Here is a 17,011-nt window from a genome sequence, read left to right as displayed (position 1 = left end):
AAAATGCAATAGCGTGTTTTATAAAATTCAAAAGAAAAACTAGATTTACTTCCTCGAATTAGATCAGTTGGCTTGGCGCATGACGTCATGTAGAGAGTGATTTAAGTAGTTCATTAATAAAAGCTTATCGTTACGTATTCAATAAATAAATAATGATTTTAATATCAAAATAATTAAATACTCTTCGGTATTATCTACATTATTCAGTAATTTTTGTATAGCTCTTTCACAATGTTATGCATGGAAAATTCAATTCTGATTTTTATTTAAATTATTTGGAATATGGAGAACATGTCGTTAAAAGAATTGCCTTGGTTGTTTCTTGTACAACCAAATATAAAGAACGCATTTCAAGAAGTCATTGTCATACTAATTAATGATGTCAATAATCACTACAGGAATCAAGAATTTTTCATAGATCAAACTCACATAATGTAAATAGCAAATTTGCACCACGTTTGAAGGTAAAAGACACGGAAACCAAACTATAATGATAGGTTAACAAAATTAGTAATATTAACGGCACTGCTTGTTTGTAACATACAAATATCAGCAACTCGCTATTTAATCTCCACGTGACGTCACAACATGGCCGCAAGTATGCTAATATGTTGTTCAATGTTCAATATCGTATCCCTAGTCAGTCATCTTCATCTATCTAAATATCATAGTCTTTGTATTAGGCAATGGATGAACCTAACCTATCTTTTTATATTACCATTTTCAGTTTTCACGTGTACATACGAAGGAAGTAAATAATAGTTGGGCGCTGCTGTAAAAATATGGGTAATAAACAAAAACATCTAAAGAGGAAAATTAGTGATTCAAATGAACAACAGGAAGAAGTAGATACAGAATCGAACGAAGAGGTAAGTCTTATTCAAGTACATATAGAACACAGTCCAAAAATATTGTTTTTAGGACGATTTCTTGAACACAGTGAACGGAGAGGACGGTGATAGTTCAGACTCTGACCGAGAAATTGAAGATTCCGGAGATGAGGATAACCAACTTGCTGAAGAAGAATCTGAAGCGGGTTCTGACGATTTATCGGACGAAGATATCGAAGAAGAATCCGAAAATGAAGACAGTGAAGACGAGGAAGTTGAAGACAGTGGAGAAGAGGAAGAAGCTGGGAGTAGCAGTGAAAATGAAGAAACAGAAGGACAAGCCGAGGAAGATGACCAGTTGGATACTGACAAACCGGAAAATAAGCAAGCTAATGGAAATCCTATTGTAAATAGGAAAAAAGGGAAGAAACATATAGAAGTTAAAGGTATAATGCATCCAATCTGTGTTGAAAAGTATTAAGTATTTCTTTAACTTTTAGAGACTAGAACTGAAAACAAGCGAGATGAATATGCTGATCACGACACCTCCGATGAAGAAGATATAAGGAACACTGTTGGAAATATTCCAATGAATTGGTATGATGAATACAAGCATCAAGGTAAAATTTACATTTTTAATTTCAGAAATAAGTTCAGTGCTCATTCATTTCAGGTTACGATTGGGATGGAAATCAGATATTAAAACCAGAAACGGGTGATCAATTGGACAACTTCCTTAAGAAAATGGAGGATCCTGATTTCTGGAGGACTGTAAAGGACCCACAAACAGGACAAGACGTAGTATTAAGTGATGAAGATATTCAGTTAATTAGAAGAATCAAAGCCCAGAAAATACCAGACGTTTCATTTGACGAATACGCTGTAAGTAATTAAAATACATCAAATGTTTTTAATATGTATTTCATGAAATTATACTGTTGCAGCCTTGGATTGAATGGTTTACGAGTGAAGTAGAAAAAATGCCCCTCCGAAAATTCCCCGAACACAAACGTTCCTTCCTGCCGAGCAAACATGAAGCTAGGAAAGTGTCCAAACTCGTACATGCCTTGAAAATGGGCTGGATCAAGACACGAGCGGAGCAGGAGAAGTTGCGTGCCAAGAAGGAGCCCCAATTCTACATGCTTTGGCAGACCGACGACCAAGCGGAAGAAATGAGGCGGATACACAAGCATATCCCTGCCCCAAAGAGGCTCCTACCAGGTACTAACTACTTTGCTGTTTACTTCGATGTATTGAACTTCCTTCTTAGGTCACGCGGAAAGTTACAACCCTCCCCCTGAATACCTCTTCGATGCCAAGGAACTCAAGGAGTGGAACAAGCAGAAGAACTCCCCATGGAAGAGGAAGCTGCATTTCGTACCGCAGAAGTTCGATTCTTTACGCAAAGTTCCTGCCTACCCCAGATTCATCAAAGAACGTTTCTTGAGGTGCCTCGACTTGTACTTGTGCCCGAGAGCCATAAAAATGAAACTGAATATAGACCCGGAATCGCTGGTACCCAAGCTGCCTAGTCCGAAGGACTTGCAGCCGTTCCCGACTGTGCTAGCCATCGAGTACACAGGTAAAACGGTAAAATTAACACGAGAAGATATTTCAGTTCATTCCTACTCGGTACAGGTCATACGGATATGGTCAGGAGTATAAGTACGGATAAATCGGGACAGTACCTGCTCAGTGGGTCCGACGATGGTACTATCAAAATATGGGAAGTCAATACAGGCAGATGCCTCAAAACGATCAAGACGGACAACGTTGTTAGGTCGGTCGAGTGGTGTCCGAACGCAGCTTTGTCGCTCGTCCTGGTTGCAACCGGTCAGGAGGTTTTGCTTATAAATCCGAACGTTGGTAAGTTAAAAAATGTTTATACAAAGTGTTTGCATGATAGATTAAAATACACAGAAATGTTTCATACATCATAGGTCTTAAACTTCGAGAAAAAAACTGTTTATATGTAACTTTGCGAAACTTAAAGTTTACAAAATAAAAGAAGAGACAATAATAACTAACACTGTTAGCTTAGTGTGATAAAATACTTATAACGTCAATTCAATTATAACAATTTGTCAACAATTCTGTCATAATTTTAAATTGTGATTCGTTTTCTGTTGTTTTTATTGTTCCTCTAACTGTGCTCTCTTTGTTGATGGTCAGTAGTGAGGCGATGTCATTAATTTTCATTTGTGTGTCGAGTTTGTTACAGTATTGGTATTGACTAATTCTTTACTGAATATTTTGTTTTCATTATGTTTCTCATATATGAATATCAAAACATTTTATTGCAAATGGGGATCAAAATGCAATTCTTACAAATCACGACATGTTTATGGTAACTGGTATCCAGATAGAGATTTACTACATGCTAGATCATCTGTTACGGTGTTCCAGTGTGATTTAGAAACTGGTAGTGTTATTCCTCGCCCTGATCGAGGACCACAACACAGATTCCTGTGCAGACAAGAGAGTAGAAACCAGATCGTTGACAAGAGTACATAAAATGCTTAAAGAACATTTATGATTGTATCCTTATATCCAACTAGAACAGAGTTGATGATGGCAGATTTTCCCCGCAGACAGAATTTCTGTAGTAGGTTTTTACAAGCAAATCACAATCATTTTATTCACAAAATTCTAGTTACAGATGGGATCTTATATAAACAAAATTTTTTGTTTTCATAATCGCTGGGATGACGATAATTCACAAAAGATTATGCAGACTAACTTTCAACATAAAAGTTTTTATTATTATGTAAAGAAATAGCATATCTACTAGTTCACTATTCTCATAGATATAGCCGTTTTAAATTGTCAAACCATAATTTTAGAGCGTAAATTATGTGACCCATTAACATGGTGAGTTAATAATTAACCGGCAGATCAAAAAAATACGTCAGTATACAAAAAAATTATGAATTTGGGAATATCCAAAAAATTATATGAAAAAGTGCTTATATTAATGAGTGGAATACACGAATTATATAATTGAATATTGGATATAAGGCACTTATACACCTCTATATACAGGGTATTCCTAAATAAGTGTCGCAACGAAAACTGTAAATTCCTCTTGAAACAAGAAACATTCTTTTTCCCTTCCATTTTTCTCTCCAGCCATTCGTTTTTGAGATACACGGTGTCAAAACTTTAATTTTTTTTTAGTTTTCTGCCAATATCTTAGGAGCCGTTTGAACTACAGGACTGAGCTTTTGTAAACACATTACCACTATTAATAGTTACTTTTTCGCACTCTTCTCGAATTCATTGGACGTGCCAGTGGTGGAGATTTTAAGGTTTTATTTTACACAAAAAGAGTTCTCTTGGTGCATTGCTATAAAGTCAACCGTTTTTAAGAAAAATTATTTTTTATGACATTTTGCTAACGTTTCGAAAATCTTTTGTAATTCAAAAAATGGGTAGTAATACTTAACAATTTTAACGAAATTTAACACGAGATAGGATTTTAACTTTGAAAAACTTAAAAATAATTTTTTATCGCTTTAGCGACTAAATTTTACAAAAACTGTTCAAAATTGCGTCTGTTAGCTTAAATGCACGCATTACATCGTCGGATCATGTTTCTATGAACGTTGTTCATAATTTGATGGGTATTTCTAATTTGTTCCACTGTGGCTTCAACCGTAGCGGTCGATTCTTTGACCGTATTGACAGGAGTTTCATAAACAATGCTCTTCATGTGACCCCATAAGAAATAATCAAGTGGGAATAAATCCGGCGACTGGGCGGGCTACAGCACCGGACCACCTCTTCCAATCCGTCGTTCTCTGAATGTTCTGTTGAGGTACTCTCTTACAACTGCAAAATGCAAATCCATTTTTACCGCACTCTTAACAATTTTAAACAATTAAAAATTAACACTCGGCAGCATGACATTTAATTAACTTGACACTCTTGACAGTTCTAAGGTAAGTTGTTTTCAATGGTAACTTAGTTTTTTCCTTTAACGTATGTGGTGTCAACATGACAAGACACCCTCACATTTTGCAAGTGCAAGTACCGCAACAGAACATCCGGAGAACGACAAATCAAACCGCTGGATGGGGACATCTGAAATGCATCGTTTATGAAATTCATGTCAATACTATCGAAGAGTTGACCGATAGGGGTGAAGCCACAGTGGTAGAAAAAAACCTGATTCGAAGATGTAATGTGTGCATTGAAGTCTGCGAACGGTTTTAGTAAATTTTACTTGCCAAATTGATAAAAAAAAGTTAAAATCCTATCTGTTGTTATATTTCGTTAAAATTGTTAATTATTACTACCTATTTTTTGAATTACAAAAGATTTTCGAAATGTTAGCATAGTTTTTGTTCATAAAGTCATTTTTCTTGAAAACGGTTGACTTTAGAGCAATGAACCAAGAGAACTCTTTTTGTGTAAAATTCATTGGCACAAAATTTGCTATCAAATGTCAATTTTTCCATTACCGTAAAAGTTAAGGGGGAAAAACCCTTACGATACCTTAAAATCTCCACCACTGACATGTCCAATGAATTCGAGAAGGGTGGGAAAAACTAGCTATTAATAGTGGTAATGTGTGTACAAAAGCTCAGTCCTGTAGTTCAAACGGCTCCTAAGATATTGGCTAAAAACTAAAAAAAAATAAAGTTTTGACACCGTGTATCTCGAAAACGAATGGCTGGAGAGAAAAATGGAAAAGGAAAAGAATGTTTCTTGGTTCAAGAGGATTTTACAGTTTTCGTTGCGACACTTATTTAGGAATACCCTGTACATAGAGGCATATAAGTGCCTTATATCCAATATTCAATTATATAATTTGTGTATTCCACTCATTAATAAAAAAAAAATTAAAAGATTTGACACCATGTATCTCGAAAACGAAAGCCCGGAAAGAAAAATGGAAGAGGAAAATAATGTTTCTTTTTTCAAGAGGAATTTACAGTTTTCCGTCGTGACACTTATTTAGGAACACCCTGTATATTTTATTCTTAATTTATTTTGTACTTAGGTGACTTCCTCGTCAACAGCAAGACAGATACCGTTCTGAAAGAAGTCCCCAAATCAGACATCGTCATAAACGAACGGGTCCGCACGACGGTCCAATGGTCAGAACCAGACGATGCCCAGTACGAACGAGGGATTCGAATAATGCTAAAACACTTCAAAGAAGTGACTCAGGTTACTTGGCACGGACGCGGTGATTACTTCGCCTCTGTCATGCCAGAAGGACAGAATCGTTCGGTTCTTATATCCCAGATTTCGAAACGTCGCTCTCAATTACCCTTTACTAAGGCTAAGGGGCTAGTTCAGTGCGTTTTGTTCCACCCAACAAAGCCGTTTTTGTTCGTCGCCACCCAGAGACACGTTAGAATCTACGATCTGGTTAAGCAGACCCTAATGAAAAAACTTCTGACTAATTCTAAGTGGATTTCAACGATGGCGATACATCCCGGCGGCGATAATTTACTTGTCGGAACGTACGATCGGAAGATGCTGTGGTTCGACTTGGACTTAAGCACAAAGCCTTATCAAACTTTGAGATTGCATGGTACCGCCGTTAGAGACGTAGCGTACCACAAGCGGTATCCCCTGTTTGCGTCGGGGTCTGATGATAGAAGTCTCATAATTTCTCACGGAATGGTATATAAGTGAGTATTGTTGAACTTATAACGAATGTTATACTAATTGAAATTATCGTTTTTTTTTGTAGTGATTTGCTGCAGAATCCTCTGATCGTTCCCCTGAAACGACTTCAGGATCACAAAGCATTCAATGATTTTGGTATATTTGGAGTGCATTTCCACCCTCTGCAACCATGGGTGTTTACTTCGGGTGCAGACGGTACTATTAAATTATATTCTAATTGATGTTGTTTATTTTTTACAATAAATTACTTAAAATGAATTCGTTTTTGTATTATCTGGAAGAAGTATTTTTAACAGTTCTAATACATTGATATCAAACCACTAAGATACTTGGCGAAAGTTTAATACGCGATTTTTTTACTTAAAAAAAAATATATACCTTTGAAAACAGTTTGTATGTCTCTAAATGGAAAATATTAAGCCGCAACACTAATTTTGTTAACAATTTAGGATAAAACTCGCAAAAGTATAAAATATTTAGTTTAACCTTTAAATTGAATTGATCCACTGATCCACGGAATTAGCTCTCGCAATAGGATATGTCATTAATTTATATCGATTTCCATTGAGAAAACTGGTGCACACTGAGTGCACCATTGACGTTCCATTGGTCAAGTCGGTGCAAATTTTCAAATTCCATTGGAAAACTAGAGCAACAGTTCTTGCTCTGAGTGTATATTATTTCGCACGAGGTCTTGAAGCTGGTGCCGGTGTCAGTGCAAGAAAAAATGACAGTAAATATGGACAAAGTTGTTGCCCCATTATTATCGTTTTTATCAAGTAGTAGTAATGATGATGATAAAATGTATGTTATACCAGTTATACGCAAACAACTGCCAAAACTAGAAGGATTAATTGAAAATGTCATCTACAAACTTAAATAAGTGATCCGTTTCGTCTACAGGAATACACAAAGTAACTTCCTTGTCGTTTATTTTAAATTTCAAATTTAATTTTTGATTCATTGTAACTGCCCTCTTTGAAAAACTTCAACTGTTACTTTGACTTAATAAAAATCAAAACATAAACATAACCTATAATGTCAGAAACCCACGCAAAAATTGTCATTCCATTGAGATTGCACCAGAGCATATTTCAATACAACCAGTGGAGTGTCAGTGCTGCCCGAATGCAACCCCAGTTTTCCCCAATGGAAATCGCTATTAATTTAAGTTTGCAGGGATGTGATGTAACATTATAGAAAAAAATAAATAAGACCCTAACTACGAAAACAGATGCCGATTAGACTGATTTTAATATGTTAAAATTGAATCAGAGCAAATTTCTCAATACAATAGACAAACTCTGCTTTTTAGATGTAGGAAATATAATTTCCCATAAGTTTGTAATTTAAAATCCAATTTAAAACGATAAATTTAGCAAAGTCTATCCTATATGGGAAAAAAAACTTGACTTAAAAGCAGACGATAACGGTAATGGTAATTAAAATTGCCAAAACATAGAAGTAAGGTTAAGGGTTAAGAAAACAGGTACTTCGGTTTTCGCGCCTTGACAATATTGTCATTTAAAATTGGCGGTTTAAACGCCACACCCACCTTTCCTGATTGGAGCGCACGTAGCGTCTTTTAATGTATTTTATGGTAACACTTCTGGTTTCTGGTGAAAGATAAAGATGAAAGTAACTAACTAGGAATTTGAACAATCTTGCTCGTCAACGTCAACCACATCTGTCTACCTGGGTGAAGGCCAAAAAAAATAAGAAGAAGAAGAACGTCAACCACATAACCTAACTTTGTTACCAAAACAATCCATGTGTTAGCAACTTTCAAAGATTTTATAAACACACAGGATAAAATGGGCAAACTAAACGTATCCATAATGAGATACCTAACTCCGGAGGACTTCAGGGTGCTCACAGCTATCGAAATGGGTATGAAAAATCACGAATTGGTCCCCGCACCTATGGCAGCTTCTATAGCAAATTTACAGCACGGTGGGGTCCACAAACTGTTACGGGAACTGTGTAAACACAGACTTCTAAGCTACGAGAGGGGTAAGAAGTACGACGGATATCGCTTGACTAATGCCGGATACGATTACTTAGCTTTACATTCACTTACAAAACGCGAGGCTGTAGCCTCTTTTGGAAACCAAATTGGTGTTGGGAAAGAGAGCAACATATACATCGTTGCGAATCTTCAAGGTGAAGAGCTCTGCTTAAAGCTCCATAGACTTGGTAGGGTTTGTTTTCGTAAAGTAACGGAGAAGAGGGACTACCATAAGCATCGTAAGTCCGCGTCTTGGTTATACTTATCCAGGATATCTGCCACAAAGGAATTCGCGTATATGACTGCACTACACGACAGAAAATTTCCTGTACCCAAGCCGATAGATTTCAACAGACACTGTGTCGTTATGGAATTAATACAAGGCAAACTATTAAACCATGTGATGGAAGTAGAAAATGTCGATGCCCTCTATGATGAACTAATGAATTTAATAGTAAGATTTGCTGATTCAGGGGTAATTCATGGAGACTTTAACGAGTTCAATATTATATTAACCGAAGGAGAAAAGCCCGTTATAATAGATTTTCCGCAAATGATTTCGACGGAACATGCCAACGCTGAATTTTTCTTTAATAGAGATGTGAACTGCGTACGGGAATTTTTCAAAAAACGTTTCAGCTATAAAAGTGAGTTATACCCCAAATTTTCGGATATAGAAAGAAGCGATAACTTGGATGCTGAAGTTTTATGCTCTGGATTCACAAAGGAAATGTCTAAACACATCAATAAGGAATTGGGCATCGACGACAGTGAAAATAATGAAGATACAGATGAAGAAAGTGTGGATGATTTGTGTCACGAAGAAGCGGAAGAGGATGAAAAAGAAGAATTTTTTGATGCGTGTGAGACACTTGATGATAAGAAGACGAATACTGAGAAAAATTCAGAAACAAACTGTTCAAATACTGATACAAATTACTCGACAATTGATTTTATTGTGGAGCAAATGAAGAACAACAGATTACCACAAGACGATGAAAAAAGTAAACCGTTCAACTTTGTTTTTGTAATAATATTTTGAATTTTATCCCATTTTAGGTGATCATTCTGATCTTCAGTCTTCCGACAATTCCTATGACAATTTTGAGGCCGGAAGCGTGAGATCGTCAGCCACCACCATACATCCAGACGAAATAAAAAGGAGATTGAAGAAACAGATTGCTGCAAGGGAAAGACGGAATCAGAGGAAAAAATGTGTTGCGAAAGGAGAGGCTAGTGCTGTTACGAGGACCAGACGGGAAAATATAAACACGATAAAGCAGAACAAAGGAATTTGGGCTTATGATGGATAACTGTTTTTTATATTCTATATTCTTAATTTATGTTAATAAAAATATATATGTAAAAGGTATTTTACTCACAACGGACTTAAAAATAATTTTACATTTTCAATTTAAATTGTAAACATTTTCAAAAATGATTTTATTGGTATGTGAATTCCTTTGAAGATTACAACTTAAAATAAAAGCAGTTGATTGGTTGAATTAGAAAATATATTGCTTGTTTTTAAATTTAACCAATCATCTGCTCCAATTTCAGTTTGTAACATAGATTGGTTTATAATCTGATTATCAACGAAAGAACTAGCTGCTAATTTAGATCAACATCGAAATACTTTATTTTATTCCCTTCATTTCATATGCTTCTTGACAAACAGAAATGTAAGTGGGACAATTTCTCTACATTTAGGGAAATTTCTTGTTAGGCTATTGTCTTTCTGAAAGACTATTGCCACACCCGACCTAGACCAATCGTGTCATTTTATTTTATACCAAATAAATAACATGGCTGTTTGATGTTTACGTTGTGGAGCTCTACAGTTCGCTTACAAAAAACTTATCTATTATTTTCCTTATCAGAGAGCTTTATATTATTATCAGTGCCAATTAGAGATTAGATAACTATGTCTAGCGAATCTGTAAAAAACGTAAGTACCTAAATTTCTTTATATTCCGGTTATCACTGATAAGACTTCAATTTGCAGTAGTGAGCATCTTTGTAATAAACATAGCCAGTATTGTTTATAAACACAACTTATAACAGTTCAAGGATATACACCTATAGTTTATTTTAACAAGTTTTATAAAAACCTAGGATATATCCCTTGCCATGCAAAAAGTAACATGTGCCACTAGAACAATGAAAACATACTTATTTTAACCGTTCTTTTCAGTTCTCCAGCTTGGAAACGCCTGGATATGTAGGATTTGCTAACCTCCCCAACCAGGTCCACCGCAAATCCGTCAAGAAGGGCTTTGAATTTACCCTCATGGTCGTCGGTGAAAGTGGACTCGGCAAATCTACCTTAGTTAATGCACTTTTCTTAACTGATCTCTACCCTGAAAGGCTAGTGCCCGATGCCGTGGGTAAGATACTTACACAGGAAATACTGACGGATATTTTAATGATTTTTTTGTGCAGAAAAACTGAAACAGACTGTGAAGTTGGAACCATCCACTGTAGAAATAGAGGAGAGAGGTGTTAAATTACGCTTAACTGTTGTTGATACACCGGGATACGGCGACGCGATTGACAACACCGATTCCTTCTCTGAAATAATCCGGTACATTGACGAGCAATTCGAGAGGTTCTTAAGAGACGAGTCTGGCCTTAACAGGAAGAACATCATGGACAACCGCATACATTGCTGTTTTTATTTCATTTCGCCATTTGGCCACGGGTAAGTAATGTTTCAGTATTTATATATTGTTTAATCAATGGTAAGTGGTGTTTTGCAATTTTTTGTTGTTGATTTTGACTTTTAAATATGAATGGTTAAATATGAATGGTTACATATTTCATTAAAGGCAGGAAATGCATATAATTGCTCTTCTAGATAAACAATCATTGAATATAAACAGAATATAGTTTAAACCCTATTTCTATTCTTTCAAAGTTCAATGAACATCTGCTAACCAGCCATTTTTAGAAACATATGTTTTGGAAAATTAAAATTTATACGATACAAGCTTAAGTACCACCAGTTGTGTACTGTTTATGTTTCTACATAAATATTTTTTTAATTGAAGAATGCTTTGTTCCCATTGTTATATTTGTCAATATAATTAATGATTATTTACACAGCTATTAAGGTCATCGAAAGATAATCATTAGCATTCATAAATTGTTTACTGATACAGTTTATTTTGGATCTTACTTGAGGCACAAATTTGGTATCAGAGAAAGTAGAGTCGTAAATTTATCAACTTTTACCTTTGAGTTATGTCCATATACTGTTTTTTCCAATGTAATAAATTATATTTGAAAGGTATCGTAAATCCTCAGGTATCAGTTGTAGCAGATCATGTTTCACTGGGTAATTTTATAAATATACAGGGTGTTTCATAATATATGCGCAGGACTTCAGGATGTGATAGCTCGTCCAACAATTTGAAAAAAATTTTGTATTAACTTACCCTCTAAAATGCACAATTTTCGAGATACAGGGTGTTGAAATTGTAAAAAAAATTTCGTTTTTTGCGAATATCTCCGGAACTGTTTATCGTACAGAAAACAGCTTTTGTAAGCATTTACTACTCATAATAAGCTATGTTCTGTGCAAGAAAAAAATTTTTTCATAGTCATAATTGGTGAAGATTTTGAAGGGGAAGTGGGTGTTTTTCTCCCCAACTTCTACACCACTGGAAACAGTACGGTTTTGAGATGCCCATTTGAACCGCCAATGTTTTCTACACAAAAACGGTACTCTTGGTCATAAGCTCTAAAGTTGACCGTTTTCGAGAAAAATCTACTTTTATGTTGAAAAACATGGTCAATTTTTTGAAATAAAATTTTTATTTTACTAAATGTATTATAATTTTTTTATCAAGTAGGCGTTAAATTTTAAAACAAAAGCTACCTCCTGTCAAAATAACAATTAGTTTGTACCTGCGAAAAGTCAATTTGTATTACAAAAGTAAAAATGAATTACACAAACGCTGAAATGTGCGAAATGCATTACCTTTACGGAATGGCGAACGGTAATTCGGCAGAAGCAAGGCGGTTGTATCAAGAAAGACATCGTGATCGCCAAGTACCGCATCACAACTTGTTTCAACTCATTCACCAACGACTATGGGAAAATGTCATGTCTCAGTTTGGAGCCGAAGTTATGTTTACCGATGAAGCATCTTTCTCGAGAGATGGTATTTTCAATTTTCACAATAACCACATACGGGCTGAAGAAAATCCACATGAAATTGCAGAAGGCAATCATCAGCAACAATTTTCCGTGAATGTTTGGGCTGGCATCGTCGGTGATCATTTGATAGGCCCACATTTTTTACCGAACAGATTAAACGGTGCAGATTATCGACAATTTCTAGAACAAGTACTGCCGGAACTGCTGGAAGATGTACCGCTTCAAGTAAGACAAAACATGTACTTTATGCATGATGGAGCTCCGGCCCACTTTAGTTTGGTTGCTCGCCAATACTTGGATGACGAATACCAAGACCGTTGGATCGGTCGAGGAGGTGCCCACCCTTGGCTCCCGCGATCTCCCGAACTTAATTGTTTAGATTTTTTCTTTTAGGGCCATCTCAAAACCCTAGTCTACGCTACTCCAGTTGAAAATGTTGATCAATTAAGAGAAGGCATTGTTGCATCTTGCGACATAATTCGGAACACTCCGGAAATTTTCTTGCGTGTTAGACAGTCAATGCGTCGAAGAATTGCTGCGTGCATTGAAGCTAACGGAGGACATTTCCAACATTTAATTTAACTGCGTACGATTTATTTTTTTTAAATTTTGCAACTATGAAGTTAACGTTTGGTTTTGTTACTTGTTCTAACGATTAAATAAATTTTGTTTAATTAGTAAAAAAATTTTATTTAAAAAAATTGACCATGTTTTTCAACATAAAAGTAGATTTTTCTCGAAAACGGTCAACTTTAGAGCTTATGACCAAGAGTACTTTTTTTGTATAGAAAACATTGGGGGTTCAAATGGGCGTTCAAAACCGTACTTTTTCCAGTGGCGTAGAAGTTGGGGAGAAAAACACCCACTTCCACTTCAAAATCTTCACCAATTATGATTTTGAAAAAAATTTTTTCTCGCACAGAACATAGCTTATTATGAGTAGTAAATGCTTACAAAAGCTGTTTTCTGTACGATAAGCGGTTCCGGAGATATTCACAACATTTTTTTTACAATTTCAACACGAAATCTCGAAAATTGTGCATTTTAGAGGGTAAGTAATACAAACTTTTTTTCAAATTTTTGGACGAGCTATCACATCCTGAAGTCCTGCGCATATATTATGAAACACCCTGTATAGTTACCTAACAAACCAATTTTCTTAAAAAAGTTTATTCGCTATTTAATAAAATGATATAATTTGATATTTAACATGTAGTACACTGAAGTTTGGTTATTACATCTTTTTTAAAGACCAAATGTATGTTGCTACGTACTTTTCCCATAAGTTTAATTTCTTATACAAAGTATAGATTTCAATCCCCTTTACGCAATGCGCCGACCTAAATTTTCCATATTTGTAACACTTTCAACGTCTTGCTTAGACAATCTAGTACAGCAGTTCAGTGTGCGTTTCCATGAAAACTTTCAAAAACTCGCTGCACGCAAAACGTTATAAATTCGTGGTAGATACACATATAACATATACTGATAAAATTTTGTTTGGTAACTTGGAAAACTTCCCACTGTGTAGTTCTTGTGATTGCACATAGATAGCGCCACGCACTTAGCCACGATAACATCAGTCGTAAAACTTAATAGCCAGACTGTGTATAATTTAAGAAAAACTGTTTTATTTCTCTACTTGGAAGGAAATAGTATAGTCAATGGTTTGGGAAATGTTATTGCGATTTCAAAGCAATGCTTACAAAAACAATTTAATGTTATATTTCAGAGATACAAATGAAACGTGTGTTTTTTTAAACGTTCGAAATGTCTCTTTCTAATTGTTTTAATGTGACAGTGGCAGAAATTTCTACAGTTATATCCATCTTGAAACTGTCGCTTTAGAAATCCTCTCCATAATCCTCCCAGAGAGCTGCTGTCTAACTTTAACCAAAACAGAATCTATCGGAGACAAAATTTTTCCTTCAACTTCTGATTCCACAACTTTTTTAAAAGAAATATAATCGAAAGATTCAAATATATGAATATTTGATTTTCTCAATATATTTCACATTTTTTTATCTGCCTGCCCCTTGAAAAATAAATTTAATTTCGTTAATAAAATGAAATAATAAAATATTTTTTTCTAATAAGCCTTATACCTTACAAATTTCCCTGGCCAGCAATTCCTGCATTCAAAAAAGTTCCAACAGTTCCAGTTATAAATAAATAAATAGTAAGGAATTTTTATTTATTTTCTACTCAAAAAGTATTAAAAAATGCAGAAAAAAACTTTATTTTTAATTACTCAATTTAAAAGTTAATATCAAACTTAAAAAATAAATAAAAAGGTAGTGGCATTCTCATATTTTTCTTTAAATTAATTACATTTAATCTGATTACATCAAATATCAAATTAAGCCCTTCCCTTATTACTAAAAACGTGCTAAGTTTTATCAAAATCGGCCAAGTAGTTTTTGAGATATTTGAAAAAAAAAAACATTTTTTTTATTAATTGTGACACCCTGTATTTGGAAAATGAAGTTCATATGAACTTTTCTGTTTATTTTTGCGTTTGAGTTCTATCGCCTATTAAATTTTCCTGATTAAAACCCAAAACACCCTGTATAATAATAATAATAATAATAATAATAATAATAGTAATAATAATACAAACTTCCACAAGTTATTTCATCCTCCGAGATAACTCGTAAAGAAATATTTTGTACTTCTTTTTTGGGTAAAGATTATAAAATTATGTTATGTGTTAAATACGCAAATCTTTTGAAAAAAAAGTATTTTTCCTTGCCTGTTGTACATTTCTAAGATTTTTTTTTCAGTTTGAAGCCACTAGACATAGAATTCATGAAGCAGCTCCACAACAAGGTAAACATCGTTCCTGTGATTGCCAAGGCAGACGTCCTTACAAAGAAAGAAATGCTGAAACTGAAGAAAAAAGTCCTCGACGAGATCGCTGAACAAGGCATCCGGATCTACTCCTTGCCCGAGTGTGACTCTGACGAAGACGAGGAGTACAAAGAACAGGTAAAAACCGATCGGCAAAGAATTCACCACAAAAAACGATGCGGTCATTACCGAAATGGCGTTTTCAGGTGCGCCAACTGAAGCAAGCGGTGCCGTTCGCCGTTTGTGGAGCCAACACACTGTTGGAGGTCCGTGGCAGGAAAGTGAGGGGCCGCCTTTACCCCTGGGGGGTCGTCGAGGTGGAGAACCCCGAGCACTGCGACTTCATCAAGCTGCGCACGATGCTGATCACGCACATGCAGGATCTGCAGGAGATCACGCAGCAGGTGCACTACGAGAACTACAGGTCTGAGAGGCTGGCCAAGGGGGCGCCGCCACCTAAAAGGAATACGTAAGTATTTTTTTTCTCATGACTTGGAATTTATTATTCGAGAATAATTCCGTCTTGTTTAATTGAACGATATGACACACAAAAATTATTAAATACTTACCGCCCATAGACCCACAGAACTAAGAGAAATCTACTGCTTTTCAATATGGATGACTTGTTCAAGGTCACAATTCTTTTTTCTCCCCTTAAAACCTAAAAAAGCATGACTTGTTTTCAGTGTTAGACGGAGGATGTAAAAAACTTCACATATTTACTAAATAGTAATCGTCGGTAACAAGCAATGTGCAGCGACCTGATTTTAAATGTTTTCTTCTGCCATTTCAATGCATAACTTTTACAGAGGTAAATTTTTAGCAATAAGCTTTTACCGAAAATTGTATTCCTTCAAATATAAAACTGCAAGTTCATGAACGGCTTGTATTAAAATTTTATTTCATATGGTAAATATTTTAGGATCATAGACGATAAGTCTAACATAGTCAACGAGAAGGACAGGATCTTGCAGGAGAAGGAGGCGGAACTGAAACGGATGCAGGAGATGATCGCGGCGATGCAGGCCAAAATGCAGCAGACGCAATAATACCAGAGTATTTTTTATTTACAAGTTTGTGTTACATATCTCACGATGCCTATATTATATCTTTATTTTTGCTCAGATTATGTACTTTAATGTCTGATAGATACTTTACGATTACGCGAGAAAGAGAGATTTATGTATTTTTTATAGATAAGCAGCGACTGTGACGCATTCAAAATGAGCTGACAGTTTCGAATATTTCATTTCTTGGTACATATTTTTATGTAAATTTGATTTCGTTTGTTGATTTGGCGTGAATTTTTGTGGAATTTTGAATGTAGTCGTAATTTAAAGGCGTCCACTCTGGATCTTTCCATTTAGATTTCGTATCATGTGGACGTCTTTATTCTTGTGGCAATTGCATTGAAAAAATGCTAGGAAGACAAATTTTATTATTGATTTGTGTTTTTAGACAGCCTCCCATTTTTTTTTACGTATGATGTATTTTATATAATAAAATATAAATATTTTA

At 35.2% G+C, this 17,011-nt stretch overlaps 3 protein-coding genes across 4 annotated transcripts; all 3 read left to right on the top strand.

The window, feature by feature from the left end:
* The first annotated feature begins 644 nt into the window (after positions 1-644).
* LOC108914187 (ribosome biogenesis protein BOP1 homolog) lies at positions 645-6,731 on the top strand. Its single transcript, XM_018719924.2, has 9 exons — positions 645-869; positions 922-1,276; positions 1,331-1,450; positions 1,504-1,712; positions 1,775-2,051; positions 2,101-2,412; positions 2,469-2,696; positions 5,836-6,475; positions 6,538-6,731. The coding sequence occupies exons 1-9, from the start codon at positions 783-785 to the stop codon at positions 6,692-6,694; spliced, it is 2,385 nt and encodes a 794-aa protein (XP_018575440.1). The 5' UTR covers positions 645-782; the 3' UTR covers positions 6,695-6,731.
* A 1,487-nt stretch (positions 6,732-8,218) lies between these two features.
* On the top strand, positions 8,219-9,794 carry LOC108914182 (serine/threonine-protein kinase rio2). The gene is made up of 2 exons (XM_018719918.1): positions 8,219-9,485; positions 9,541-9,794. Exons 1-2 carry the CDS (start codon positions 8,288-8,290, stop codon positions 9,792-9,794), a joined length of 1,452 nt encoding a protein of 483 aa, XP_018575434.1. The 5' UTR covers positions 8,219-8,287.
* Positions 9,795-10,251: 457 nt separating this feature from the next.
* Positions 10,252-16,975, top strand: LOC108914186 (septin-1). Of its 2 annotated transcripts, none has more exons than XM_018719921.2 (6): positions 10,252-10,429; positions 10,676-10,868; positions 10,924-11,182; positions 15,427-15,631; positions 15,700-15,962; positions 16,416-16,975. In XM_018719921.2, exons 1-6 carry the CDS (start codon positions 10,406-10,408, stop codon positions 16,540-16,542), a joined length of 1,071 nt encoding a protein of 356 aa, XP_018575437.1. In that variant the 5' UTR covers positions 10,252-10,405; the 3' UTR covers positions 16,543-16,975. The 2 variants fall into 2 exon arrangements, with proteins under 2 accessions (XP_018575437.1, XP_018575438.1); XM_018719922.1 differs by lacking the exon at positions 10,252-10,429 and adding an exon at positions 10,473-10,620.
* The last annotated feature ends 36 nt before the right edge of the window (positions 16,976-17,011 follow it).

The sequence above is a fragment of the Anoplophora glabripennis genome, unplaced genomic scaffold, assembly GCF_000390285.2.
Source record: "Anoplophora glabripennis isolate ALB-LARVAE unplaced genomic scaffold, Agla_2.0 scaffold1080, whole genome shotgun sequence".
In the NCBI taxonomy this organism is placed as follows: Eukaryota; Metazoa; Arthropoda; class Insecta; order Coleoptera; family Cerambycidae; genus Anoplophora; species Anoplophora glabripennis.
This window is presented reverse-complemented; position numbering and strand designations above follow the sequence as displayed.

What these genes read in the sequence shown, in the direction of transcription:
- LOC108914187 (XM_018719924.2), top strand. Translation starts at nt 783, where the DNA reads ATGGGTAATAAACAAAAACATCTAAAGAGGAAAATTAGTGATTCAAAT. An exon ending in TTTCATTTGACGAATACGCT is followed by an intron (nt 1,713 to 1,774) that starts GTAAGTAATTAA and finishes ATACTGTTGCAG; the next exon opens with CCTTGGATTGAATGGTTTAC. An exon ending in GCTAGCCATCGAGTACACAG is followed by an intron (nt 2,413 to 2,468) that starts GTAAAACGGTAA and finishes TACTCGGTACAG; the next exon opens with GTCATACGGATATGGTCAGG.
- LOC108914182 (XM_018719918.1), top strand. Translation starts at nt 8,288, where the DNA reads ATGGGCAAACTAAACGTATCCATAATGAGATACCTAACTCCGGAGGAC. An exon ending in ACCACAAGACGATGAAAAAA is followed by an intron (nt 9,486 to 9,540) that starts GTAAACCGTTCA and finishes ATCCCATTTTAG; the next exon opens with GTGATCATTCTGATCTTCAG.
- LOC108914186 (XM_018719921.2), top strand. Translation starts at nt 10,406, where the DNA reads ATGTCTAGCGAATCTGTAAAAAAC. An exon ending in ACGAGGAGTACAAAGAACAG is followed by an intron (nt 15,632 to 15,699) that starts GTAAAAACCGAT and finishes TGGCGTTTTCAG; the next exon opens with GTGCGCCAACTGAAGCAAGC. An exon ending in CCGCCACCTAAAAGGAATAC is followed by an intron (nt 15,963 to 16,415) that starts GTAAGTATTTTT and finishes TAAATATTTTAG; the next exon opens with GATCATAGACGATAAGTCTA.